Source organism: Pseudopipra pipra, chromosome W (genome assembly GCF_036250125.1).
Source record: "Pseudopipra pipra isolate bDixPip1 chromosome W, bDixPip1.hap1, whole genome shotgun sequence".
Classification (NCBI taxonomy): Eukaryota; Metazoa; Chordata; class Aves; order Passeriformes; family Pipridae; genus Pseudopipra; species Pseudopipra pipra.
The window spans coordinates 39,075,750-39,103,161 of record NC_087580.1 but is presented as its reverse complement, the minus strand read 5'-3'; the positions used below and the strand labels follow the sequence as shown (position 1 = coordinate 39,103,161).

At 54.0% G+C, this 27,412-nt stretch overlaps 1 protein-coding gene and 2 pseudogenes across 1 annotated transcript; 1 reads left to right on the top strand and 2 right to left on the bottom strand.

The window, feature by feature from the left end:
* Positions 1-27,412, top strand: part of LOC135405243 (zinc finger protein 850-like) — a 419,536-nt pseudogene that overhangs the window by 326,649 nt on the left and 65,475 nt on the right.
* Positions 1-27,412, bottom strand: part of LOC135405265 (zinc finger protein ZFP2-like) — a 95,679-nt pseudogene that overhangs the window by 57,661 nt on the left and 10,606 nt on the right.
* Positions 23,166-24,316, bottom strand: LOC135405379 (olfactory receptor 14J1-like). The gene has a single exon (XM_064640072.1). It carries the CDS (start codon positions 24,314-24,316, stop codon positions 23,315-23,317), a length of 1,002 nt encoding a protein of 333 aa, XP_064496142.1. The 3' UTR covers positions 23,166-23,314.

The window sequence follows — 27,412 nt, the reverse complement described above, 5'->3', positions numbered from 1 at the left end:
GATGAGTTGTGCCAACATGGTCCCAGCTGCCCTCAGAATGCTCCCAGTCACCCCCAGTATGACACAGCCACCTTCACTGTGAGCCCAGTTGCTCCCAGTATGATCCCAGTTGTCCCTAGGAGGGTCCCAGTAGCTCCCAGTTCCTCCCAGTGTAATCCCAATTGCTCCCAGTTGCCCGTAGCACAGACCCAGTTGCTCCCAGTATGATCCTGGTCTGATCCCAGTATGATCCCTGTATGATTGCAGTTGCCCCCAGTTTGTCCCAGTTGCCTCCAGCATAGATCCAGTCAATCCAAGTATGATCGCAGTCTTCCCCCAGTATGGTCCCAGTCAATCCCAGTTGTCCCACTGTAGATCCATTCACTCCCAGTTCCTCCCAGTTGCCCCCAGCATGGTCCAAGTCGCTCCCCATGTGGTCCCAGTCACCCCCAGGATGGTTGCAGACACTCCCAGTATATCCCAGTTGCCCTCAGCATGCTCGTAGTCACACCCGGTTACTTCCACTTGCCCCAGGATGGTTCCAGTTTCCATCAAGATGATCCCAGTCACCCCCAGTTTATGCCAGTTGCCTCCAGCATGCACCCTGTCACTCCCAGTTACTCCCAGTTGCTTCCAGCATGATCCCAGTTGCTCCAAGGATGTTCCCAGTTGGCTTCCAGCCTGGCCCCACTGGCTCCCAATTCCCCCCTGTGTAGTTCCAGTCACTCCCAGTTTGATCCTGGTCCCTTACAGTCACTCCCACTGTGATTCCAGTATGGTGGTGGTCACTCCCACTATGATCCCAGTTACTGCCAGTCACTCCCAATAGGATCCCAGTTGCCCCCAAGGTGGTCCCAGTTGCTCCCAGCCACCCCCAGGATGGTTCCTTTCACTCTCAGGGACTCCCACTCTGAGTCCAGTATGGCCCCAGTCACTCCCAGTCACTCCCTGGAGGATGCCATTTGCCCCCTGCATGGTCCCAATTGCTCCCAGTATGATCCCAGTATGAGTCCAGTCATCCCCAGTATGATCCCAGTAACTTCCAGACACTTCCAGTACAAAGCCAGTTTGATCCCGCTCATCCCCAGTATGGCTGCAGTCCCTCTCACACACTCTCAGTAGTATTGTAGTCACTCCCAGTAAGACCCCAACAGGACCCCAGTAGGGGCCCAGCTGTTCCCAGTAGGATCCCAGTTGCCCCCAGCAGGGTTCCAGTCCCTCCCAGTATGATCCCTGTCACTCCCAGCCACTCCTTGTATATCCCAGTTGCCTCCAGCATGCTCCCATGCTCCCCAGTGACCCCCCAGTCACTCCCAGTACGCTCCCAGTCATTCTCAGTATGATCCCAGTCACTCCTGGTCTCTCCTAGTATATCCCAGATGCCCCCAGTGTGGTCCCACTCACTCCCAGTTGCTCCCAGTAGCTTCCAGTATGATCCCAGTTGCTCACAGCCACTCCCAGTCACCCCCAGTGGGGTCCTAGTGCCTCCCAGTATGATCCCAATCACTTCCAGCATGATCCCACTTGCTCCCAGTATATCCCAGTTGTGCCAACATGGTCCCAACTGCCCTCAGAATGCTCCCAGTCACTCCCAGTATGACCCCAGCCACCTTCAATGTGGGCACAGTTGCTCCCAATATGATCCCAGTTGTGCCCAGCATGGTCCCAGTTGCTCCCACTTCCTCCCAGTGGGATCCTAGTAGTTCCCAGCTGCCCCTAGCATAGAACCAGTTGCTCCCAGTATGATCCTACTCTGATCCCAGTATGATCCCAGTACAATCACAGTTGCCACCAGTATGATACCGGTGACTTCCAGACACTTCCAGTACAAAGCCAGTTTGATCCCACTCATCCCCAGTATGGCTGCAGTCCCTCTCACACACTCCCAGTATTATTGTAGTCACTCCCAGTATGATCCCAGCAGAGGCCCAGTTGCTCCCAGTATGATCCAAGTTGCTGCCAGTGTGGTTCCAGGTACTCCCAGCTACTCCCAGTATATCCCAGTTGCCTCCAATGTGCTGCCAGGTGCTCCCAGTGATCCCAGTACTGGTCCCACTGGATCCAGTCCGGGTCTTGGTGTATCCCGGTGTCCCCCCTGTCCCCCCACCCCGCTGTCACCCCCTTTTCTCTCCCCACAGAGCTCCTGAGCCGCCGGCGGCCGCAGCCCCTCCCCGGGGCCTCGGGCCCAGCCTGGACCCCCCCCAACCCCTTGAGGATTTTGGGGGGTTGTGTGTCCCCCCTCCCCTGCTGCCACTCTGCCTCTGCCCGGCTGCTCCCAGTGATCCCAGTAAAGCTTCCCAGTTCTCCCCAGTCCCGGTTATTGGGGGGCAGTGGGGGAGGGGCTTGGGGGAATCCCAAGGGGTGGAGCCGAGTTTGGGGGGGCAGAAGCGGCCCCAGGATGGATCGGGAATGGGGACCCCCCTGTGTTCCCCCTGTGTCAACCCGCTCTGGGAGGGTCTTGGTGGGGCACCTGCGCCTTAAAAGGCATCCAGCTCACCCCAAAAGGTGCTGGGACCCCCCTAAATCTCCCCACAGGCCTTGGAGAACCCCCCAAACATACTCAGAGCCCATCCAGGACTCCACCTAACCCCTTTTTGGGGTGGTAGGACCCCATACTGAGTTGGAGGAAGCTGGGGATTGGGGGATGATGTGGAAGATGTGAGAGGAGGGAAAAATGGGGGTTGGGACCCCCAGAGTAATCCGGGGGTGGGGCCTGTGGATTGAGGGGACTTTGGAAAAGTGGGAGGAACAGGGAGAAGGGTGGAAAAGGGAGGGTGGTCTGGTGGGTTGGATGGTCCTATGAGGGTCTTTGGGCACGGGTGTTGGCAAAGGGGGATGGCCCCCCTGAGCTCCCAACTTCCTGTGGGGTGCTGGGGGCTGCTGGATCCAGTCTCAGCCTTGGATTATGCCAACAGTTTCAGTTTAGAGGAATTACAGAAGTGTGACTGAACCATTTAGGTCCCCCAGGTTTTAATGATGGCAAATCAGATCTATTGATAGAAATCAATTTATTTAGGGTTACAAATGATCAGACAAAAGATCTTCATTACAGTTATTTACTGTACAATAGAAGCACTAAAACTACCAGGAGTACAGGATAAGATAGGACAGTGCTCTACACTAAAGCAATTGTTGAAGCAATTCTACTCAAGCTGGCAAAAAAGCAATAATTCTTAATTAGAGATGGATGGAACTCCCTCAGACCAACGTTCATGGGGAGATCTCTGCTCTCAACCTCCAGCAGTGACCCTGGGGGGGTCCCCAGCTAAGGCAGGAATCTGCACACACACCCCCACGAAGGGTTCTGTTGGAAGAAGCTGCCCCTGGGAAAGGGGACTGGCCCTTTCTGGTAGAAACCTCAGTCCGCTCAAGTGCAAAGGGCCGCTATGACCCCCCCCAAAGGACAAGACAGTTGGGGAAGGAAAGAGGGGCTTGGCTAACAGAGATCAAAGATTTCATGAGGTAAAACCAGGTTCAGTTCAGGCTGAGGGCGCTGCGGCACCGCCCGTGCGAACATTCCTGACGGGAGCGCGGCGGGCGGAGGGCGGAGGGGGGGGGGGGGGAGCTCTCTAAAGGCGGTGCGCGCGCAGAGCGCCGTGGTTGCTTCCGGGAAGCAAAGATGGCGCTGGCTCCGTGCTGCACTGTGAGCTGGCGGGGCCTGCGGGAGAGCGGGGCTCCGGGGATCCCCCCGGGGGCTGCGGGGAGCGCGGGTGTGGGTGGAAAGGCTGGAGGGCTCGGGAGGGTTTAGCCGAGGGGTTCGGGGGTTCCCGAAGGGCAGAGCGCGAGGCCTGGAAGCCGCGGAGGGGGTGGGGGGCTGATCGAGCGCCCTGGCTGCACTGCGCAGGCGCGCCGGCGGAGTACTCATGAGGAAACTGCAACTCCCATGAGGCTGTGCGCGATCCGCCATTACTTTTCCCACCACAGCGCCCTTGCCGGCCTGGTGGACCGACCCCAGGGAACTGGGATCCCAGTGACCCCCCCGAACCCCAGAGACCCCCAACACTCAGCACACAGAGACCCCACAGGGAGGGGGGCCCGGGGGTCCCCTAAAGCCCAGCAGTAGGGTTCAGGGGATCTTCCAGGCCCCAAGGGAGGGGTCCTAGGGATGCTCCCCAAATCCGGGGGAGGAGATGTACCACATCTGGGTAAGGGGATCCCAGTGCCCCCGGTATATCCCAGTGACCTCCCAGTGACCCTCAGTACAGCCCAGTAACCCCCTCAGTGACTACCCAGTGTGTCCCAGTGACTCCCACTGCCCCCCAGTATGGCCCAGTGATCCTGCAGTGAGCACCCAGTAACCCCCAGTATGGCCGAGTAACCTGCCAGTGTCCCCCTGTGTGTCCTGGTAATCCCCCAGTAACTCCCCAGTCCTTCTCAGTGCCCTCCCAGCATTCTTCAGTTCCCCCCAGTCCCTCCCAGTGCTCCCTGGTTTCCCCCAGTGTGTCCCAGTATCCCCCAGTAATCACCCAGTGCCCCTCAGAGCCCCTCAGCTGTCCCCAACATATTCCCAGATGCCTTTGGCCTTTCTGTGAGTGTGTGTGTGGGGGGGGTGTTTTTGGGGTCAGTGTCCAGGGTGGTCCTGGGGTGAGATGCAGAATTTGGGACATCAGGGATGGGGTTTGGAGACAGTTGGGAGGGATTTGTGGACAAGGGAATTGGGGGTGTCAAGGGGGAATTGGGGCCGTGGGGAGGCCCTGCGAGAAATGGAGACACCAGGGGGGTCTTGAGGTGTTAAGGAGGGAACTGGGGACACCAAGAGGGTCTTGGGGACACCAGGGGGGTCTCAGGGTTGGGTTTAACACCGAACTGCAGCATCGCAAGCTGGTGGTGCTGACCCTCCTCTCCCCCCAGGGCCCCATTAGCCCCCTCAAATATCCCCCAACACCCCTTTAAATTTAATCCTCTCCTCCTACAGATCCCTTTGACCCCCCAGTGCCCCAAAGACCTTTTAATTCCCCCAAATGCACCCAAAGGCCCCCAAAACCCCCAAATTCCAATCAAACACCCCCAGATCCCCCCAAATCTCCCCCAGCCCCCCCTCAAATCCCTTCCAACCCCCTCAAAGAGGGATCACCCGGCACCCTGGGACAAGAACACAGTGGGCTGTACTGGGGGTACTGGGCTGTACTGGGAGGGCACTGGGGGGGCTCAGGTGTCCCAGGACAGAGTGGCCCAGCTCCAGGAGAGATCTGGGGAGCAGTGAGGAGGTACTGGTCTGTCCTGGTCTGTACTGGTCAGTACTGGTCTGTACCCCCAATCCCCAAAGCCCCTCCCCAGCTCCTCCAGCCCCTCCCAGGCCCCTGACTTGGTCCTGCTGCCCCTTGAGCATCTTCAGCAGATGCAGAACCAGGCATTTCATCAGCAAATGTGCAGCTGACACCAAGCTGGGGGTGTGTTGATGTGCTGGAAGGCAGGAGGGCTCTGGAGCACAAGTGGTGTGAGGAGAGGCTGAGGGAGCTGGGGGTGTTGAGGCTGGAGAAGAGGAGGCTCAGGGGAGACCTCCTGACTGTCTGCAAGTCCCTGCCAGGAGGTTGGAGCCAGGTGGGGGTGGGGCTGTTCTGCCAGGAAGCAGCAGTAGGACAAGAGGGCTGGGTCTTGAGCTGTGCCAGGGGAGGTTTAGTTTGGATATTGGGAAGGAATTTTTTGCTGAGAGAGTAATCAGGCCTTGGAATGGTCTGGGCAGGGAGGGGGTGGAGTCAGTGTCCCTGGAGGTGTTGGAGGTGAGAGTGGATGTGGCATCAGTGCCATGGTCTGGGAAGCACGGCGGGGTTGGATCCAGGGTTGGACTTGATGATCTTGGAGGTCTTTTCCAACCCAGCTGATTCTGTGATTCTGTGATTGCCATTCCTGTGGCAGCACATGCTTGAGGCTCTATCCCCAGGGTGATAGAGATGTCTGTCCATATCTATCTCCAAGGTTAGTCTGTAAATGTGTGGTGTTAGAAAAGCAGGCTGAGTTCTGGGCTGGTTGTAGAAGGAGAAAGAAGCCCAGAGGCCAGTGCAAGCAGGCAGCCCTCAGCTTGCACCTGATGTCCCCTCCCTGCAGGTTCCTATCCTTGAGCCCAGGCCCTGAGGTGAGGCTGAGAATAAGTGCAAGGCAGAGGTGCTGCTGAGGAAGGAGAGCCCCGTGGTGGGAAAAAACAGATGAAGCTGTGAATGCCCATCCCTGAGCAGGTGCTGTGTCCATCCCCTGTGTGCCAGGTGAGCTGGGGCTTTGCTGCAGAGCTGTGGGCACTGATTTGAGCGTCTCCAAGTGCTGAGATGGTGGGCACCCAGGAACACAAACTGTGCCTGGCCACGGAACCTGCAAGGAGGAGCAGAGAGAGCCCTGTCAGTGTGGGGGTCCAGGTTGTCCCTGTGCCTTCCCCTGCAGGCCCTGGCTGTCCCTGCTGGGCCCCTGTCCATCCCCATCAGGTCCTTGCCCGTCCCCCCGGGCTGAGCTCCCCCCAGGAAGTGCCGTGGAGCTGAAGCTGCTGCCATCCCCCCCCTGCAGCTGCTGCCCCAGCCAAGGGAGCAGCAAAGGCAGGGCCAGGAGCAGAGGCAGCAGCAGGGGAGCCCTGGGGGACCGGGAAGGTCTTGTGTGGGTCAGGAAAGAGGCGCTGGGCACGAGGCCGGGGCTGTGCTGAGCAGGCCCAGCCCTCACATCCCCCCAGCCAACGCCGGCTGCCCGGGGGGCTTGGGAGGGACCCCCAGCCCGTGTGCCCCACACTGAGCTGGCAGAGAGAGAGCCAAGGGACAGGGCCACGGGCAGGGCCACGGGTGAGGGACAGGCAGGGCCATTGCAGGGCCACGGTGACGGCACAGCCTGTGGCAGCAGAGCTGCCCAGGGCCGGGGGCAGCTGGGGGTGTTGGTACCAGGCAGTGGTGGGGCCGAGCAGAGCACGAGGCCTCTTGCAGACCCCTGGAGCAGCCTCCCACTTGCCAGCCCCACCCTGGTGGGGTGACACTTTATCCTCCCTACAGGACACTTCCCCCGAACTCTTTAGAGGGCATTTTGTGTCTCTTCCTGGTTGCTGATTCCTTCTGGGGGCCTGAGGGAGCCTCTGCAATCCCATCCATGGCCACAATCTCCTCTCCAGAGGAGAGGAGACTGACTGCAGACTTTGCAGAGAAATTTGTATCCCTAAGTGCTGATCTATCTTTGGGACCCAAGGGATCCTCTGCCATTCCATCCATGCAGCAGGAGTCACCCTCCTGCCTTTGACTCCCTGCAGAGGAACAAGTGCCCTCTCTCTGTTTGGGAGAAGCCAGATGCTGCCCCTGGGCCATCAGAAGTGGTGCTGAAGCCTCTTTCAGCCCAGCTCCCGGTGCAGTTTTCTCATCCCCTCACCGAGTGCCCGCTCCCCCAGTCGGCACTGACCAACCACAGTGTTTGGCACACGTGGTTTGGTGGTTTGGAGAAACAGCCCCGAACTAGTAGGGGGCCAGAGAACCTCGAGGAAAAGCCCTGGAGAGTTTTAAGTTACACTACAGTAATACAGCTTTTGATTAACATATAGCAACTCAATCAAGTCCCCATGAAATGACCTCACTTCCCTCATCCTCCCAATTAAACACCTTTTTCTGAGCTGAATCTTCATATTTTGGAGTATTTTTTGGCTGAATCTTAACTTTTTGCAGTTTAGGGGGAGGGGTTCATCCTTCTGTTTCTGAGGGGTTTTTTGCCTGAATCTCGGTGGTTTGGGTTTTTCTGGGTTGAATCTTGGTGTTTTGGAGGTTTTTATGATCACAGGATGCCTGGTGAGTTCTAGAGATGGACTTGGGCAGGAGGAACCCCCAAGCCAATGCGCTCAGCCCTTGTTTTCCCCCCATCAGGATTTGTCCTTCCCAAAGCTTGGGCGGATGGAGGAGGAGGCTGCGAGGAAGAGGAAGATGCCTTGGGCCCCCCAGGCAGGTGAGGAGGAAGTCAGTGTCCCTTTGGGCGGGTGTTGTGCTGGCTCTGTCAGCCGAGCATGGCCCCGGCTGCAGGACAACCCCGCTGGCGCCGCCGTCCTGCCGGGGCCGGAGTTGGGGGGATGTCCTTGGCCTTCCCTGTGGGCCGGAGGCAAATCCCCTCCCTGTCCTTCTTGCTTCCTGCCCCAGGCCCCGAGCTGAGGACGGAGAGCCCGGAGGACAAATCCCCCCGTGAGACCCTGGTGGGAGAGGCCGTTTTGAAGGGCTCCCCGGTGCAGGAAGGCAGCGGGGAGGAAAAGGGCCGGAGATCCCCCCGCAGGAGGGGCTCCAAAGCCATCCCAGGGTGCTCTGAGGAGGAAAGACCCAGCCTGTGCCAGGAAGGCGGCCAGAGCTTGAGGCGGAGCTCTGAGCTGGTGGTCCCTGAGCAGCCTCCCAGCAGAGAAAAGCCCTTCAGATGCTTGGAATGTGGAAAGAGCTTCAGGCAGAGCTGTGACCTCCTCAAGCACCAGCACATCCACACTGGGGCACGACCCTACTCATGTGGGGAATGTGGGAAGAGCTTCAGGGACAGCTCCACCCTCCGCACCCACCAACGCATCCACACTGGAGAACGGCCCTACAAGTGTGGGGAGTGTGGGAAGAGGTGTCGGACCAGCTCAGATCTCGTCGTGCACCAGCGGACGCACACAGATGAGAGGCCCTTCCGCTGCACCGACTGTGGGAAGGGCTTCAAGCAGAACTCCCACCTTGTCACCCACCGGCGCATCCACACCGGGGAGAGGCCCTACAAGTGTGGGGAGTGTGGGAAGAGCTTTAGCCACAGCTCCCACCTGATCCGGCACAAGCACATCCACACAGAAGAACAGCTCGAAGAAGGGGTGGGAAAGGGGGGTAGGGGGAGGAGGGAGGGAGGGAGAGTGGGAGTGGATGTGCAGTGGGGGTGCCTTATTGTCCCCATACCTTGTTCCCTGGAGAGCGGGGGAGGCTGGAGAGAGGGGGGAGCTTAGAGAGCCCTGAGAGCCTGGAGATGGGGGAGCTCGGGCCCCCTGTGCTGAGCCAGCGGTCGGGGCCGTGCTGTTGGTGCCAAACTGCCCCTGGTCAGGCTGAACCCAGAGCCCGCCCACGTGTCAGGGAGCCTAATCCGCTCCCTGCTCTCATTGCCCTGGGGCAGCCTCTGGTGTCCCCCCACCTGTGGGGCTGTTTGGTTGCCCTGGGCACAGCTGGCCCTTGTGTGGGTCCCCCCCTGCGATGGGGGTTGGTGTTGCTGGGTCAGGCCCCGCCGGCTCCATTGTCAGCCCGGTGCCGGCGGGGGGGACACAGTGGGTTTGGGGCCCCCTGGGAGTGCCGGGGGTGGGTGTGGAGCCCGGGAGCTGCGGAGTGTGGAGGGCAGAGCTGGGGGACCCCTGGCAGCCTGGAGGGGGGAGCACGGAGAGGGAGGAGCCTCAGGACCCCTGGGAGCCTGAAATGGGGGACACGGAGAAGGGGAAGCCTGGACAGTGGGGACCCCTGGGATCCCTGGGACAACGAAGTGGAGAACCTGGAGAGGAGGAATGTCTGGGAACGTGCACCCAAAGGCGAGAGTCAGAGGAGAAGGGACCCTTGGGACCCCCAACACCACAGAGGAGTCAGAGGGTCAGTCAGGGGTGACCCTCTGAACCCCAGAGGGAAGAGAACAGAGATGGGGAACTTCTGGGAGAATTTTTTTGGGCTGCATGTTCATAGTTTGGAGTATTTTTTGGTTTAACTCTAACTTTTTGCAGTTTGGGGGGGCGAGTGTCTTCTTGCTATTTCTGGGGTTTTTTTTGCCTGAATCTTGGTATTTTGGAGGGTTTTATGGACACAAGACGCCCAGTGAGTTCTAGGAGGAACCCCCAAGCCAACGCGCTCAGCCCTTGTTTTCCCCCCCATCAGGATTTGTCCTTCCCAGAGGTTGGGCGGATGGAGGAGGAGGCTGTGAGGAAGAGGAAGATGCCTTGGGCCCCCCAGGCAGGTGAGGAGGAAGTCAGTGTCCCTTTGGGCGGGTGTTGTGCTGGCTCTGTCAGCCGAGCATGGCCCCGGCTGCAGGACAACCCCGCTGGCGCCGCCGTCCTGCCGGGGCCGGAGTTGGGGGGATGTCCTTGGCCTTCCCTGTGGGCCGGAGGCAAATCCCCTCCCTGTCCTTCTTGCTTCCTGCCCCAGGCCCCGAGCTGAGGACGGAGAGCCCGGAGGACAAATCCCCCCGTGAGACCCTGGTGGGAGAGGCCGTTTTGAAGGGCTCCCCGGTGCAGGAAGGCAGCGGGGAGGAAAAGGGCCGGAGATCCCCCCGCAGGAGGGGCTCCAAAGCCATCCCAGGGTGCTCTGAGGAGGAAAGAGCCAGCCTGTGCCAGGAAGGCAGCTGGAGCTTGAGCCAGAGCTCTGACCTGGTGGTCCCTGAGCAGCCTCCCAGCAGAGAGAAGCCCTTCAGGTGCTTGGAATGTGGGAAGAGCTTCAGTCAGAGCTCTCACGTGCTCTGACACCAGGACATGCACACTGGGGCACGTCCCTACACGTGTGGAGAATGTGGGAAGAGCTTCAGCCAGAACTACCACCTCCGCACCCACCAGCGCATCCACAGCGGGGAACGGCCCTACAAGTGTGAGGAATGTGGGAAGAGCTTCAGCCGGAGGTACCACCTCTGCACCCACCAGCGCATCCACAGTGGGGAACGGCCGTACACATGTGAGGAATGTGGGAAGAGCTTCAACCGGAGCTTTCACCTTCGTTCCCACCAGCACATCCACACTGGAGAATGTCCTTACACGTGTAGGGAATGTGGGAAGAGCTTCAGTCACAGCTCCACCCTCCGCAAACACCTTCGCATCCACACTGGGGAACGGCCCTACAAGTGCTTGGAATGTGGGAAGAGGTTTCCAACCAGGGGCAATCTCTACACGCATGAGCGGACGCACAGGGATGAGAGGCCCTTCTGCTGCACCGACTGCGGGAAACGGTTCAAGGAGAAATCCCATCTTGTCACCCACCGGCGCATCCACACCGGGGAGAGGCCCTACAAGTGTGGGGAGTGTGGGAAGAGATTCACCCAGATTGGTGTCTTAACCAAACACCAACGGACCCACCGGTAAGAGAAGCCCTACCAGTGCCCCGACTGCAGGAAGAGCTTCGGCCGCTGCTTCCACCCCTAATGAAGCCCCTGGTGTTGAGGCAACCCCTGGAGTCCAGTGACTGTCAGTCCATCCCTTTTGACCACAAAGGGCCAGTCCCCTTTAACAGAGGCACGTTCTTCCAACAGAACCCTTCTTGGGGGGTGTGTGGAGATTCCTGCCTTGGCTGGGGACCCCCCAAGGTCACTGCTGGAGGTTGAGAGCAGAGATCTCCCCACGAGCATTGGTCTGGGGGAGTTCCATCCATCTCCAATTAAGAATTATTGCTTTGTGCCAGCTTGAGTAGAATTGCTTCAACAATTGCTTTAGTGTAGAGCACTGTCCTATCTTATCCTGTACTCCTGGTAGTTTTAGTGTTTGTCTTGTGCAGTAAATAATTCTGATGAAGATTTTTTGTCTGGTCATTTGGAACCCTAAATAAATCAATAGATTTGATTTGCCATCATTAAAACCTTGGGGACAAAAGTGGTTCACTTACACCTCTCTAATTTCTCTAAACTGAAACTGTTGTTTCAGTTGTCCCAAGGCTGAGATTGGATCCAGCAGCCTCCAGAACCCCAGAGTAAGTTGGGAGCTCAGGGGGGCCACCACCCATTGCCAACTCCCCTGTGCCCAAAGACCCCCATGGGGCCATCAGGCCTGCCAGACCACCTCCCCTTTTCCACCCTTCTCCCTGTTCCTCCCACTTTCCCATTGTCCCCTCAGTCTCCAATTTTCCACCTGAACAGTTTTGGGGGCCCAACCCCCACTTTTTGCCCCCTCTCCTGTGAGTGCTGAAGGAGAAAATGAGGCTGCACACACAGAGTTCCATTACGGGACTTGTCCGCCCATCTTTCCGGTGTCCCCCTTTCATTGGGGTTCCTTTGGAAACAGCACCTGGGCTTTGTCTTTTAGTCCACTGGAATTCCCAGCATGGCCCCAAAGCAGTGCCCTGATCCCACACATTCCCCTCCCCTCATGTGCTGGCTGTGTTCAGCCACCAGAGAAAAACACAGGCTGCCATGCAGAGCGTTCCAGGTGGTTTCCACTTTGGCAAACAGCACTCTCTGGATGGAAAACACCAGTCAAGGCCAAAACACTCCTTGTTGATCTGAATTAACTGAGAGCAGCAGCTCCTGCCTTAACTTTTTCCCATAAAAATTCTCAGGGTTCCTTTGCTTCCAGGAGGCCCCACATGTCACAATGGCCCCTGGATTCCATGAGCTTCCACAGTCTCCAAAGGTTCCTTTAGTTCCATGAGGCCCTGCAGTCCCCAAATGCCCTTTGGATTCTTGGAAATTTCCCACTGTCCCAGGGTCTTTTGTGCTTCAGATGGAGCTGCAGTGGGTCAGTGGCCCCTTGGTTCCGTGAGCTCTGCAGTGTTCCAGGAATCCTTGGGTTCCAGGAGAGCCTGCAGTTTCACAAGGAGCACTTGAATGCAGGAGGTTCTGCAGGGTCCCAATGGCCCCTGGATTCTGGGAGGTTCAGAAATATCTCTGGGCTCCCTTGGTTCCAGGAGGACACACATGTCACCAGGAACCCTTGGTTGCAGGAGGTTCGACAGTGTCCCAGAATTCCTTTGATTTCATGTGGTCCTGCATTATCCCAGAATATGATGGATATCACATCTCCTCATAGGGGAGATATGATGTCACAGGAAGGATGTGATGTCACAAGGTAGGCGTGCTGTCATAGGGGAGATGTGATGTCATATGGTGGCTGTGATGTCATAGGGGACATGTGATGTCACATGAAGGATGTGATGTCACGGGCAGGTGCGACGTGTCAGGTAGGGTGTGATGTCATATGATGGATGTGACGTCATAAGAGAGATGTGATGCCATATGGTTGTGATGTCATATGGGAGATGTGATGTCACAGGAGGGGGTGTGATGTCATATGCAAACTGTGATGTCACAAGAAAAATGTGATGTAACAGGGAGGATGTGATGTCACGGGGGGGCTGAGATGTCATGGGGACGATGTGATGTCACAGGGCATGCCATGATGTCAAAGGGAGGATATGATATCTCAGGAGATGTGTGATGTCATATGATGGATGTGACATCATAGGGAAGCCTTGATGACACAGGGATGATATGATGTCACAGGGCAGGATGTGACATCACAGGGATGATATGATATCACAGGAGAGATGTGATGTCACAAGAAAGATGTGATGTCATAGGGGAGCTGTGATGTCATGTGGAGGTGTGATGTTATATGATGATTGTGAAGTCATAGGGGAGGATGTAATGTCACCGGAAGGGTGTGATGTCAGAGGGGAGGACCTGATGTCACAGGGAGGATGTGATGTCACAGGGATTATATGAGACCACATTAGAGATGTGACGTCATATGATGGAATGTGACATCATAAAGGAGTTTTTATGGCATGCGGAGGACGTGACGTCACAGGGATGATAGGAGATCGTAGGAGAGGTGTGATGTCATATGATGGATGTGATGTCATAGAGGGGCCTTAATGTCGCAAAAAGAATGTGATGTCACAGGGAGGATGTGATGTCACAAGAAGGATGTGATGTCACAGGGAGGATGCGATGTCACAGGCAAGCATGGGATGTCACAGGGAGGTGGTGATGTCACGGGGATGATATAAGATACAGGAAGGATGTGATGTCACAGCAGAGCTGTGATGCCACAGGGACAATGTGATGTCACAGGGGAGGATGAGACGTCACAGGGATGATATGGTATCACAGGAGAGATGTGATGTCATATGATGGATGTGACATCATAGAGGAGCCTTGATATCACAACAAGGATGCGATGTCCTGGGGAGGATGTGATGTCACAGGGCAGATGTGATGTCACAGGGGAGGACATGATGTCATAGAGGGGATGTGGTGTCATGGGGAGGATGTGATGTCATAAGGTAGGTGTGATGTCACAGGAAGGATGTGACATCACTGAGAGCATGTGATGTCATAGAGGAGTGACACATCCCCCCTACCTTGCTCCAGCTTAAGCCCTGGAATTTGTTTCCCTTGGATTCAAGGTCAGGCTCTTTTATTTCCATGGATGTCGAGAGATGAGTTAAGGGGAGCTCAGACCTTTTGGTGAGGAAGGAGTTGTTTACTCTGGAGCATTTGAACTCAGCCTTTGTTCCTGGTTTCTTCCCACTCTTTCAGAGCAGTTCATTTCCCAGGGTGAAAGCTCTGATTCCCCAGCACAGTCAGGTTCTCCTGAGCTCAGGATCTTTCACTGGTCTCATTTTTCTCCGGTATTAATTCTGTGCCAAATTCTTGCTTCCTAGGTCAGTGAAATGTTAGAAGAGAGAGAATCTCACCTTGATCTTGGACAGAACACTTATAGACTTCTTTATTCTATTGAATTCTTCCCTTCTAGTTCTGGATGACAGGACACCCACGTGGAAAGTCCCTTTTCTGGTTTCCAGGACTTAAAATAGATGTTTTTCTGATGTCAGTATTTATTGTAGTGTTATTTATTCAACTGTGAGGGTTGAATTGAGTGTTCCTTGCACCTTTAAGAAGTGCAACCCCTTTCATCTGTTGTTTTAAAAACCATGCATTAGATGTCAGAGGGCATAAAGACAGCACGTAGAGATAACCCTGATGTAAGTGATGGTTCCAGTCATCCCGTGTATGGATAAAAGATTTCCAAGGCTTTGTTCCAAGGCTGGGCGCACATGGACTGGGGAGAACTTTGCCTGCCGGAGCCGCTCTCCCTGCACCGCCAGGAAGAGCAGGGACCGCGTCGCCCCGGCCGCAGCGGCGCGGAGGCTGCTCGGGAGGTGACAGTGTGCTAGAGGGAGCTGCCCACTCGCTGTCCTTACTGCCTGCACAGTGCAGGGCTGGGGGGAATTGAGCCAGGCAGGAAAAGGGAATGGCGGCGATCGCACGGTGCTGAAATGAGACGGGAAGTAGCAAACAGCCTGGCTGGGGGGAGCACAGTTTGGGAAGGGGGCGCAGGGAAAACCCACTGTGATGTTCCGGGGTAAATAACAGAAAATAAACAGGAGAGGGTCCCCTTTCAGATATGGTTTATAGATCAGCGCGCTGTGTATAGTGCAAGATAGCTTCAGAAATATAAGAATGCAGTTTCTACAGCTTTTACTACAGTGGCACGTTTTTTATAAAATATATAAAGAGATGATAAGTTGAGTGTTAGGTTGGGCTTTTTTTGGTGTTTTTTGGTTTTTTTTTTGTGAATGCTTTGTCCCCCCCAACCTCCCCAAAGGAACTGTCTTGAATGTACCTTCTTACAGCTAATTTGAATGATTAGTTTAGATAAGCCTCTTAGAGTAGATGCATTTCAGTGAAATTGGGGCACATGTCTTTTTGGCTCTGGTGCAAGGTTTGAACTAATTTTTTTCTTCCTCTTTGGCTCAATTAAAAGCCATCTTAAAACACTCCCAGTATATTGTGTGAGTGCAGGGCTTGAGATTGAATGTATGGGATTGAATGGACACAGAGAAAGAACTAACATTCAGAAACATATCTGCTTCCCTGTCTCAATTAATAAACCCCAGAGTTTGACACATAATTAATATCCATAGTAATTGTGATTTGACTACATATTGTGACAGGCATATGCACATGTGAGCATAAGGACATAGGAAATAGGTATTGTAGTTTCTGCAGTTCTTGTGTTATGGATGAGGGTAGAGAGGATTCAAGCTAAAAATTGTCTGAACATTTTGAGAGTGCAGAGACATCTGTCTGACCATCACTAGGTATGCTTTGATTTTAAGGGAGAACATGTTAAAGAATGCAATAACTTAAAGCCAGCTGCACTCTTGAATTTTTGCTCTTTCAGCAATAACAATAGCACTAATAATTACTAATAGTGAATGAGCTAACAGATGCAATAAATGTTTCTGCTCATTTTGACATATGTGTCAGTTTAATAATTTTAAATGAATCAGTGCACTTGTAACAGGAAATCTTCCTCAACCTCTGATTAAAATGTAACGTTGACTAAGGGATTATAGAGGGGACTTAATTTTACTGATTGTTTTAACAGTTGTCACAGCTGTTGGAAGAAGGAAAGGCAATTGAAACACTCCAAAAAAGGGGTGAGGGGGCAGAACGAGAGTAGTTTAATAAATGTAAACATGGTCTCTGAATGCCAAACATAAAACATTGAGCAGATCTGTAACTCCAGGAAGCTGCTGCACACTATGTACTTTTGCCTTTTGTGGCTCACTGTGTTTCATTCATTTGAACACTGAGCAGTTTCCCTTTCTCCATTTAAAAATGTGCAACAGCGTTTAAATGTGGAACAAGTTCAGCTGTTCATCTGCCTGGAGTTTCATCTTAGAATGCAACTGATAGAATACTCAGCTGACAGGAAATAAAGGTTGTGTAGAATGGCTGTAACATTTCAGAAGTGGACACAGGTGTCACATCCTGTGAATGCTGCAGTGCAGTGATGGTTGGTGTACATATTTTATGTTTTTCTAACCGTTCTCATGTTGTGATGTGGGAATGGTGTGTGGGGTTACCCTGCGAGTCTGTCTGGGTTATGTCTGTGTAGGGATGAACAGGAGTGTGTGTGTAGATTCCCATGCCTGTGTGTTTGTGTGTGTGCAGGGGGATTCTGTGCTAAACTCGTTGAGCTACGAGGTGCACAAAGGACCCCCTTGCTTTCTAAAGTCCTTCTCAGAGAGGAGCCTGCCTGTGGCTGGATCCAATCTCAGACTCAGATTTTGGTTTCAATTGAAGGAATTATAGAGGTGTGATTCAATCATTTTGTCCTGCAGGTTTTAGTGATGGCAAATCAGAAATATTTCTATAAAAACAATGATTTATTATGACAAATGAATAAAAAATTGATCAGAAAAGTGACCAGATGAAAGACCTTAAACAGAATTATTTCCTGCACAGTAAAAAAGCCAAAACCTCCTAGCAGTATAGTGTAAGATAGGACAGTGCAGTCTAACAAAGTCATTCTATTAAAGTAATTGGATCAAAGCCAGCAAAAAGAAACAATCCTGAAGCAGAGATTGAGGTAACTCATCACACAATGACAGGGGTTAATTCTTTTTCTTCCACCCAACCCCTGGGCAGTGACCATGAAGAGCTGTCCCTGCTTCATGGCAGAAGCTCCACACACTTCAGGGAAATCTGGGGAACAATCTGTGCCTTGACACTTGGACGGGGCTTTTACACTTATCAAGGGTTTGACTGCCAGACATATTTGCAGGCCAGGGAGCAGCTTATCTGTCAAAACCAGCTTCAAAAAGCAAGATGTGTATTTGAAGTTTCATGAAGCATTTTGGGTTTAGCATAATTCAACATTAAAAACAGCACCTTGACACCAGCAGTAACTCATCACAGAGAGTGTGCATTGTTTGCATTCTCTGACCATTGTTTAGGTATTATCAGAGCAGAGCATCCTGCCAGAAATGGCACCTTAATTCTATGAGGTTCCAAAAACTGTCAGGGTTCCTTTGGTTCCATGAGGCCCTACGGTGTCACAATGGTCCCTTGATTCCATGATGTTCCAAAATATCCCAGGATTCCCTTGGCTCCAAGAGGCTCCCCAGTGTCCCACCGGCCCCTGGATTCCAGGAGGCCCTGCAGTGTCCCAATGGCCACTCGGTTCCAGGAGCCACAGCGGCTGCCGCCGGCGTCTGTGCCCGGAGCCGCCGCTCCCACGGGGCTGCCGCACTCACCGCCGGGGTTGCCGCTCGCGCAGCCGCCGCTCTGCCCCGGCTGCACCGGGACCCGGCACCGCCTCGGGCCTGCGCTGCCGCCTCAGCGGCCACAGGGACACAGGGATGGGGGACCTTTGCTCTGACACTGAGGGGGCCTGGCTTTGTTCTGCTGGGGTCTGGGCTTTAGGAAAATTGCTGTTCATTTTCATGCTCCACTGGAACACCTCCTGAATTCCAAAGGTTTCCTAATCCAGGGGAGGGGTTTCTATGGCATCGGAGGTGTTGCCCCTCGGGACACATTGTCAATAAACCATCCAGCTGACTGGGATGGGTGTAAGAGCTGGGGAACACAGGATAATCAGTCATCCCATGAAAACCTTGGAATATTCCCTGCCTGAATCATAACCAAAATGGAACAGTTTGGATACAATTCCCAAATATTTGGGAAACTCCAGTCATTCCTGACACCAGGATGGAAATTCAGCAGATAACTAAAGCCAGTCACCTTGGGAGCCCACAGCCAGCGGGGCTGAGGGAGGCCCTGGCAGCTCCCCAGCACCTCCCTCTCAGTGGGACACCTCTGGCAGCCTCTCCCAGCTCGGGAACCCTCCAGTTTGCAACACTCCAAAGACCCTCGCTGATGTCCAGGACAACTCTGACCCTCCTCAACAAACACTCCTCCAGCTCTGACCCTTGTCTGTTGGCAAACACAAAGGGATTTGGGTGAGTGTTTCCCTGACAAGAAGGAGAATTTGGGAGAGGGACCTTCACACACCCAGCTCTTGATGTGTCCACACATCTCTGCCTGGGTGTGGGTGTGAATTGACTGTGGTGGGAATGTTGTTATTGTGAATCCATAATTCAGTCACTGTTAAAATTGTAGCAAATGCGATTGAATCACTTGATAACTGTAAAAGTGGTCAATAATTAAATGCTAGTAATCTCTTTTGCCCCCTTATATTTGTGTCCAAATCCTTTGCATCCTGATCCTCTTGCATCCCAAGGCTTTGTGTAAATCATTCTCTTTCATCAAAAAATATATTTTTCATCACTTCCACTTTAAAATCTTCCTCCTTAGCTAAACTACATAACAACTCTAATTAGTTGTTGATGTCTTGAGGACAATTAAAGAAAGAAAAATAATTTGTTTTCAATGTTTTAATGGGTCCCACAGTGTGTTTGGAGTTGCATCAGCTGTCAGTCCAAGATGGGCAATGTCAGAACTGGTGAGACTGGGGGGTGAGGAGCAAGACTGATCATACAGGGTCAGTGTGGATCTCCTGAGGAGACACTCAGCATCAAGATCACTTGGAGAACACCTCTATCACCTCTTCTCTGAACTAAAAAATATCCATAATTGAATTAAAACAAAAAAAGTACAAATTTTGAAGACTTGTTTTGCAATTGCCTTGAAGACAATTAAAGGAAGACAAAGAGATCCTGAGGGATTTCTGGAATTTAATGAGCCCCACGGTGTTTTTGCAGCTCAGCCCATGATCCTGAGGTACTGAGAGAAGATTGAAGCAGTTGCTCAAGAAGTCAGAAGCCAAACTCCAAGTGCCTTGAAGCATTGCTGGGCCCCACTGAGGGCAGGCACTGACAAAGCCTCCCCAGGGACTCCTTGGAGCAGCTCCTTGGAGGCCAGGAGTGCAGGCAGACAAAGGCTCTGGGCAGGCCCCTGCAATGCTGAGCAAAGCCTGCCTTGGTTTTGTGGAGCACAAAGGCCAAGGCCTGAGCCCCAGGCCCTGGCCCAGCAGATCCTGTCCCTCCCGGCTGGCTCAGGGCTGTTTGGGGGGCACTGGGATGGGAGGGGGAGGAACAACAAAGGCCCAAAACTGGGCAACCCCTGCCAGGCTCCTGAGGGAGGGGCGAGGCAGAAACCAAGTGCAGAACCTGCCAGGCAAGTTGGTTGTGGTGGCCTGAGTGGCAGAGGCAGCTGCCAGAGGCAAGGGGACAAAGGCCTGGGTGCCTTTGGGCCTTGCAGCCCTGCCAGAGCCCTTGGCCATCTCTCCTGCAGGCTGTCCTGCCCTGGCCCTGCTGCTGCTCTGGCCTTGCAGGCTGCACACACCCCTCCTGCTTTCCCACCCCCTCCCAGCAGCATTTCTAGACCCTCCCTGATGTCTCTGCACCAGCTCTGGCTGTTCCCTGGAACACAAAGCCATGGGCTGATCCTGACTCCCTCTGGGTGAGCTCTTGCAGCACAAGGGTCCCCGTTGAGTGACAGTTCTTTTTCCTCACCTTCAGTCTGAACCTTCAGTGCTGCTCTTTGTGGTGATTTCTTTCTATTTCCAATATGGAAAAAAGCTGCATCCTGTCAGATCTGCACTAGACCCTCTCCAGTTCTTCCTCATTCCTCCAGAATGGGGAACCTCACAGACAGACAGACCAGTCCAGATGTGGTGACCCCAGGGCTGAGTCCAGGGAGGTGACAACTCCCTTGTCTGGGTGCCCACACTCCCCCCAAGGCAGCCCCATGTGCAGTTGGCCTTAAATCAAGGGGCCATTCTGATTCTTTGTAATGTCAAGGAATCAAGTGGCACCGTGACACTGCAGGGCCTCATGGAACCAAAGGAATGCAGGGACACTGTGGAATCTCATGGAACCAAGGGACCACTGTGACATGTGGGGTCTCTCTGGAACAAAAGGAACCCTGAGATATCTCAGAGCCTCCTGGAACCAAGGGGCCATAGTGACACTGTAGAGTCCCATGGCACCCACTCTGCCTCCCCAGAACTCCATGGAATCAAGCAGAGCCGCTGCCTCCCCCCTGCTCTGCCCCGCTTGGACACCTCTGGAGTCAGCGTGTTCTTGGGCAGCACAACTGATCTCAGACCAGAGAGTTTTCCAGAGTTTGCTTTGCCCCCTCTCTCCCCTGGGGGAAAAGGGGGAAGGGAGGCACGTGTGGATCCCTGGTTTTATCTGTTTACAAAAGGGAGTTGGGGCAGGGTGGGAGAGAGGAGGCAATTTCTCTCTCTGCTGTTGCTTTGAACTCTTCTGTTGGTATTGCTGGTTTTGCTGCTGTATTTCTTGTCATTAAACTCTTATTGTTTTCACTTATACCTGCTTGTATTTTGTCTCCTTGCACTGGTGGGGAATAAAAGGGAAGTGTATTATTTTTATTGGAGTTCCTGCAGGTTGCTCAAGGGCTCCCTGAAATTTGGCATCAACCACAAAGGACTTGAAAATACATTTTGTCCTATTGTACAGAGAGATAATAAAGATGTTCTACAGTGGTGTTCAAGGGCTGGTCACTGAGGGATTTCATCAGGAAGTTGCTGACAAGAGGACTTTGTACTATGGATTTTATTTGACCCTCTTCATTCAGCCAACTTCCCACCCACCACATCTTCCACTTCTTCAGTCCAGCTCTCACCAGTCTGGCCATAAGGAGACCACAGGAGACCATCTCAAGGGCCTTGATAAAGTCTGGGCACACAACGTTCTCTATTCCCTCCCACAGGGGTTCTGCAATCCCTGCCTTGTCCTTCCCATGCCTGGGAATGGCTGCAGGAGGACTTGCCCTATCCCCTTCCCTGCTGAGCCTGAGCAGTCTGGAACTCTGCCAACCCTCCTTGCTGCCCTGTTTGCAGACTGCTTCCATGTCTGCCTTTGCCAAGGCCCCAGGAAGCTCTGGGATGGCTCTGGCCTTTCCAAGTGTTTGAGAGAGGTCTCCCAGTAACACTGCCCAGCCTTCTCAATAGCCCTGACACCAAAACCTTTTCTATTTTCACAGAGTTGCAGTCTAGTGCTCAGGACACAACACATATTCTCATGGTTCTTCAGGAGAAAATTAGAAGTGATATCATTATGGAGGTCAACTGGTGGAGCAGCCCAGTCTGGTCTGGCTTCACAGCAGTGCCCAGCCCAGGGTGCTGCAGAGCTCTGGGCACTCCCCCCACAGCCCCAGCCCCTCTGAAGGGCACAGCAGCTCCTGGGGCACAGAGAGGAGTCTCAGCATCCCCATCAGCTCAGGGGCTGGACACTCAGCATGGCAGGAGGAAATGGAGGTCATGGAAACTGCAGGAGCCCTGGTGTCACCTCTAGGAGATGCCCAGCACAGCCTGACTGTGCCCCTCAGTGCCAGCCCCTCTGCCCAGCCCAGCCCAGAGTCCTGGCCCAGGGACAGAGCAGCCTGTCCCCAGGGGGGCTGCAGAAAGAGGTGTCTCTGTGTCAGGGATTCCTCTCTGCAGGCCCAGAAATGCTCCCTTGCTCTTCTCCAGAGACATCCCTTTGCCCAGGTCAGTGTGTCCAGGCTGCCTTGGCCAGTTGCAGATCCCAGCCTGGGATCCCTGCAGGGCCCTGAGCTGGAGGTGCTGCTCTGCACAGGGAGGGGCTGTGGCACCCTGGGCTGAGCCTGCACTGGCCATGCTGGTCAGGGTGGGGAGCAGACCCAGCAGGATGGGGATCACTCCTCTCCACCCTCTGCCATAGTCCTGGAAGGCTCAGTAGCCAAGAACAAGGCTGGGCAGGGCCATGGGCTGTTTCCAATGGCACAAAGGGCAGGGCAGGGCTCCACTCCATGCAGCCTGTGGGCTGGAGAGTTCTTCAGGACACCCTCCTGGAAAGCCCACCCCTGGCTCTGGTACAGCCCTCCCTGAACTGGGGAGGCACAAGGGGAGTTCACTGTGGGTCAGACGAGTCACTGGCCAGAGTCCTTTCTCTGTTCCTGCTGCAGCCCCTGGGGTTGCAGAACTCTCCTTTACCAGTTCACAGGCAGATTTAGTACTTGATCTCTGGTGACTCCACCCTGGGCAGGATTCTGCTCCAGGGCTCCATTCCCTGCTGACTGGATGGGACGGGCTGTCCCTGCAGATCCTCTGTGCTCTCCTGCACTTCCTGAGTTCCTACAGACAAGTCCTCACCTGCCATCAGAGCCCTCACAAGCTGCAGAGCCCCAGGCAGGTGACTTGGAGGCCATTTGCCACTGGCCACCAGCACAGAACATCTGAACCAGCCCTCAGTCCCTCAAGTACCCCAGTGAGTCGCTTCTCTCACTGCAGGGACTGAATGGGGAAACAAGCAAAGCAATGAGAAATTGCACAGTCTATTCCTTGCCCTTGTTCTTTACACCAACCTTTCAAAAAGAACAAAGTCTTCAGGAACTGCCCAGGGGGATCCCCTTTCCTGATGGAAATGATGTTAAGGAGCCCAGCTCTGTGCCAGCAGTGCCCAGGGCCTGTCCCTGCCCATGGTCACAGGACTGACAGACAGCAGTGACTGAGCTGCCAGAGCACTCAGGCCTTGGGCAAGGAGCAGAAAGGAGAGGGAGGCAGTGGAAAAACACATCTCTGAAAAGCCTAAAAGCTGCTGCTCCCTGGCAGTGCTCCTGTACCAGGACTCTTTACCTCATCTCCTCTGCATACAGGCACTGCCCTCCAGCTTCAGGGAAATTGTTGGAGGGAGAATCTGGAAAACAGAATTCAAGTATTTTATTATACTCAGAGATTGTGATTCCTCATGTACAGAATAACAAAATCAGGATGTTTGACAAAGAAATTGCTGCAGAAACTTTTATTTTCTTTAAATGCACACAGAGAATGATCCCTCATTTACACAACTGTGGGTCAAAACAAAGAGTTAGAGAGTGAATTAGGTATGAGATGAAGAATAAATTTCTGTGTTAACAACATTTAAAGAGGAAAAAATGTAGGAAACGGCCCCCACCACCACTCTCAAAAGCTTTAGAAAGCAGGCTGGGCCAGTAAATGGTTACACAATGAGTGCTGTGCAGAAGAAAAGAGGCAGCTTATTGCTCTTGAAAAGCATCCAGTCATCATTTTTCTCAGGGCATCCTTGAGCTCTTGGTTCCTCAGGCTGTAGATGAGGGGATTCAGTGCTGGAGGTAATACTGAATACAGAACTGACAGGGCCAGGTCCAGGGATGGGGAGGAGATAGAGGGGGGTTTCAGGTGGGCAAATGCGCCAGTGACGAGGAACAGGGAGACCACGGCCAGGTGAGGGAGGCACGTGGAAAAGGCTTTGTGCCGTCCCTGCTGAGAGGGGATCCTCAGCACAGCCCTGAAGATCTGCACATAGGAGAAAACAATGAAAATGAAACAACCAAACACTAAACAGACAGTAACCCCAATGAGCCCAATTTCCCTGAGGTAGCCTGAGTGTGAGCAGGAGAGCTTGAGGATGTGTGGGATTTCACAGAAGAACTGGCCCAGGGCATTGCCCTGGCACAGAGGCAGGGAAAATGTATTGGCTGTGTGCAGCAGAGTATGGAGAAACCCAGCAGCCCAGGCAGCTGCTGCCATGTGGGCACAAGCTCTGCTGCCCAGGAGGGTCCCGTAGTGCAGGGGTTTGCAGATGGCAACGTAGCGGTCGTAGCACATGATGGTGAGGAGGAAATACTCTTCTGAGAGGAAGAAATAAAAGAAAAAGAGCTGTGCAGCACATCCCTTGTAGGAGATGGTTGTGGTGTCCCAGAGGGAGTTGTCCATGGCTTTGGGGACAGTGGTGCAGATGCAGCCCAGGTCTGTGAGGGAGAGGTTGAGCAGGAAGAAGCCCATGGGGGTGTGCAGGTGGTGGTCACAGGCTATGGCGCTGAGGATGAGGCCGTTGGCCAGGAGAGCAGCCAGGGAGATGGCCAGGAAGAGCCAGAAGTGCAGGAGCTGCAGCTCCCGCCTGTCTGCAAATGCCAGGAGGAGGAACTGGGTGGGGGAGCTGCTGTTGGACATTTGCTGCTTCCCAGCACAGGGACACTGTTCAGAAACAGGAAAGGACAGGGAGAAGTTAAGACAGACTCTTCTAAGCAAAGCCACTTTATTTCTCATAGAAATCCCCTGAACTGAAACGCTTTTCCTTTCCCTTGTTTGTGCTGAGCGTGCTATGAGGAACAGGAGCTCTGCCCATGTGCGGCCAAGGGCTGTTTTCCCCTTCTCCAGTGGGGACATGGAGCTGCTCTGCCACGGTATCAAACACTCCCAAGGGATGTCAGGCATCATCCACCTTTAAGGGAAAAGTTCAATCTCCACTCTCAAGACGTGGAAAGGCTTAGCATGTCCCTTAAATAATGTTGTCTGTGTTTATTATTTTTGATGGTTGCATCTGGTACCTGTTCTTATCAGGAGTACAAATCATCATTTTTATGATGCCAAATGTAACAAGACTTTAAACAGGAGAGGACAAACAGCTCAGCTCTCCATACCTTAGTGCAGAGCCAGGAGAGCTGCACTGTCCCTCCATCTGTTCCCATCTGCCCTGTGCTTTCCCTCGTCCTGCCTGAACATAACTTCACATGCAAATTAATTTTTAATAAACACAAATACCTACAGTCTGATGAGTGCAGGGAAGCACTGTTTAAAAGGGCAGCTTTGTTAAATGTTCTCTGTTCCAGCCCAGCAATGCAGCATTGCCCAGGGGAATCTCTGGCTGTGCAGGCTCTGATGGCAATGTCAGAGCAACCCTGAGGAGACTGGAAAAGTGACCCAGAGCTACATGTAAGGCAGAGGTGTGGTGATTTCTGATGCTGCCTGGTCTTATCTCCTCTAAGAGAAATAGATTTGGAGTTTCAGTGCCTCCTCCTGAACGGTGAGATTAATTTTTAGGATCAATTTCCCACCCAGAAAACACATATTTAAAGATGGAAAGAACAGGATCCTTCACTTTCAGGTATCCCATGACTGGCTGTGCTTTCTTAAAACTCCTTTGAGAAATGTTCTGTAATGACCTAGAGTTGTGAGCAGCCCTCACAACCTGCAACCTACTCTAAACAGGTGAAGAGCCCTTCCCTGCCCTCCCAGGAATTGTTCCTTCCCCACAGCCCTTGTGCCCCAGCCCTGGGAGCAGCTCCCCGGGCTGGCTGAGAGCTGCCCCTGGCAGGCAGCAGAGTCCCTGCCCAGCACAGCGCCCTGGGCTGCAGGACCCTGCTCTGCCCCACAGCCCTGGGCACCCCTGGCTGCACCCCCGGCTTCACAGCTCTGCCAAAGTGACCCAAAACAGCCTCTGCTCACCCATCCCATCAGCTGGGGCTGGGCCAGCTTTAGGAGATGCCTCCAGGAGCTGCCCCTGCACTGCCCTGCAGCCACAGACTCACCCTGTGCAGCCCTGCCAAGATTCCTCCTGCAGGGAGCTCTCAGCCATCCTGCCAGTGCTGAACCCCTTGAAGCTCTGTGTGTGCCCTGCTGGTGTCCCTGAGCTGGCCTGGCAGTGCCCTCAGCCCTGCTGGGCTGTGCAGAGGAGCTGCTCACCAGTAGAGCTGTCTCTTTGAAGCTCCTCTTTGCTTGCCAGGAGCTCGCTGTGTGCCAGGAGCCTGGCCCAGCTCAGCAGAACAGCAACAGCCCCAGGCATTTCATGACCCTCAGGGGGGTTTGATGTTGTTTACATGAGACTCAATCCCTGAGAGGAAGTTCAAACAACTTTTCAAGAAGTCAAAGTGAGATGGAAACACTGAAGTTTCCTGTAGTGCTAATGAGTCTCATTGAGGGACACAACTGAGAAGGTGTCCCTGGGTTCCAGTTAGAGCAGAAAACTGCAGACAGTGATGACAAGGATGGACAAGCAAGGGAAAGGTGGCTCTGTTGCTGAGGAAATCTTGACTTGTTTCCTAAATCCAAAGGGCCAAGCCCGGACCCCCAGCCCCTGGGAAGGCAGATGCTGTCCCTGCCTCATTCCTCAGGGCTCTTCCCGGGGCACTGGGATGTGGGATGTGCAATGCCAAGGGCAGGACCATGGGGTGGCACCTGCCAGGCTGCTGAACAGGGACAAGGAGGCCATGAGGCCCCAGGGCTGCAAGGGCCACTCCCCTCCTCCTGGCATCAGGGGCACAGACAGCAGCCATGGCCAAAGGCCTGCAGAAGGTGGCTCTGGCAGGGCCTTTCAGCTTCTCCCCATCCCTGTCTCCTCTCCAGCCCAGGCTGTCCTACGGTGTCCATGCCCTGCCCCTTTCCCTGCAGGCTGTCGTCATCCCCCCGGCTGCCCCACCTGGCTGGCACCTTCCTGCACTGACATCTCTGCGTCCTCCCTGGCTCTTCCTGCACACACAAAGCCTTGGGCTCATCCAGACACCTTCTTTGTGACATATTGCACCACAACACTGACCTCAGAGGGAAATTTCTGACTTTTTGTCACCAGTCTAGGCCGCCCCAGCTGCCCTTGGTGGCACTAGTTCTTTCTTAGGCTGTTTTCTGGCAGGAAGAAAAGCTCCACCAACTCTCACACCCCTTCCAGACCTCTCAGGCTGTTCCTCTACTGTCCTCAATCTTTGCACCACTGACCCCTGAGTCCTCAGCCTCTATATACAGGTCATGTGCTTGAGGCCCCAAATTCCTTCCTGGGAGAACTCTGGGACCTCTCCAGGGTTTTGGAAGATGACAATAGAGTGCTCTTATCCCAGGAAACACAGAGGGACACTTTTTTCCAAGGGTTGTCTTGGCAGAATGAGGCACAATCTCTTTAAACTTTCTGGCACAAGGGAGCTCTGAGCTCGGGGTACGGAGGGAGGTCCAAGTGCCAACCACTGGAGTGGGAGCTACAAATCATCACGGCTTGTGTTCTTTGGAGGGCCAGACACTGGGGAGAGTGGGGGGTGTGTGTGCACATGGAAGGAGTTGAAGGGCACAATGAACTGTCTCAAAACACTGTCAAAGCAGGAAAATCCCATAGGGCACCACAACACACAAGCACTGGTGGCAAACAGGAAGGCCTTTAATTCCAAGGCCTAAAGGGAGGTGAAGCTCTGGAAGTAGCCTCCAGGACAGAATTGCACTGTGCAGAGTGTGGGAAAGAGCAGACAGCCCCAACAGGAAGCCAGGGCTGGTAAGGCAGGTCTGGGG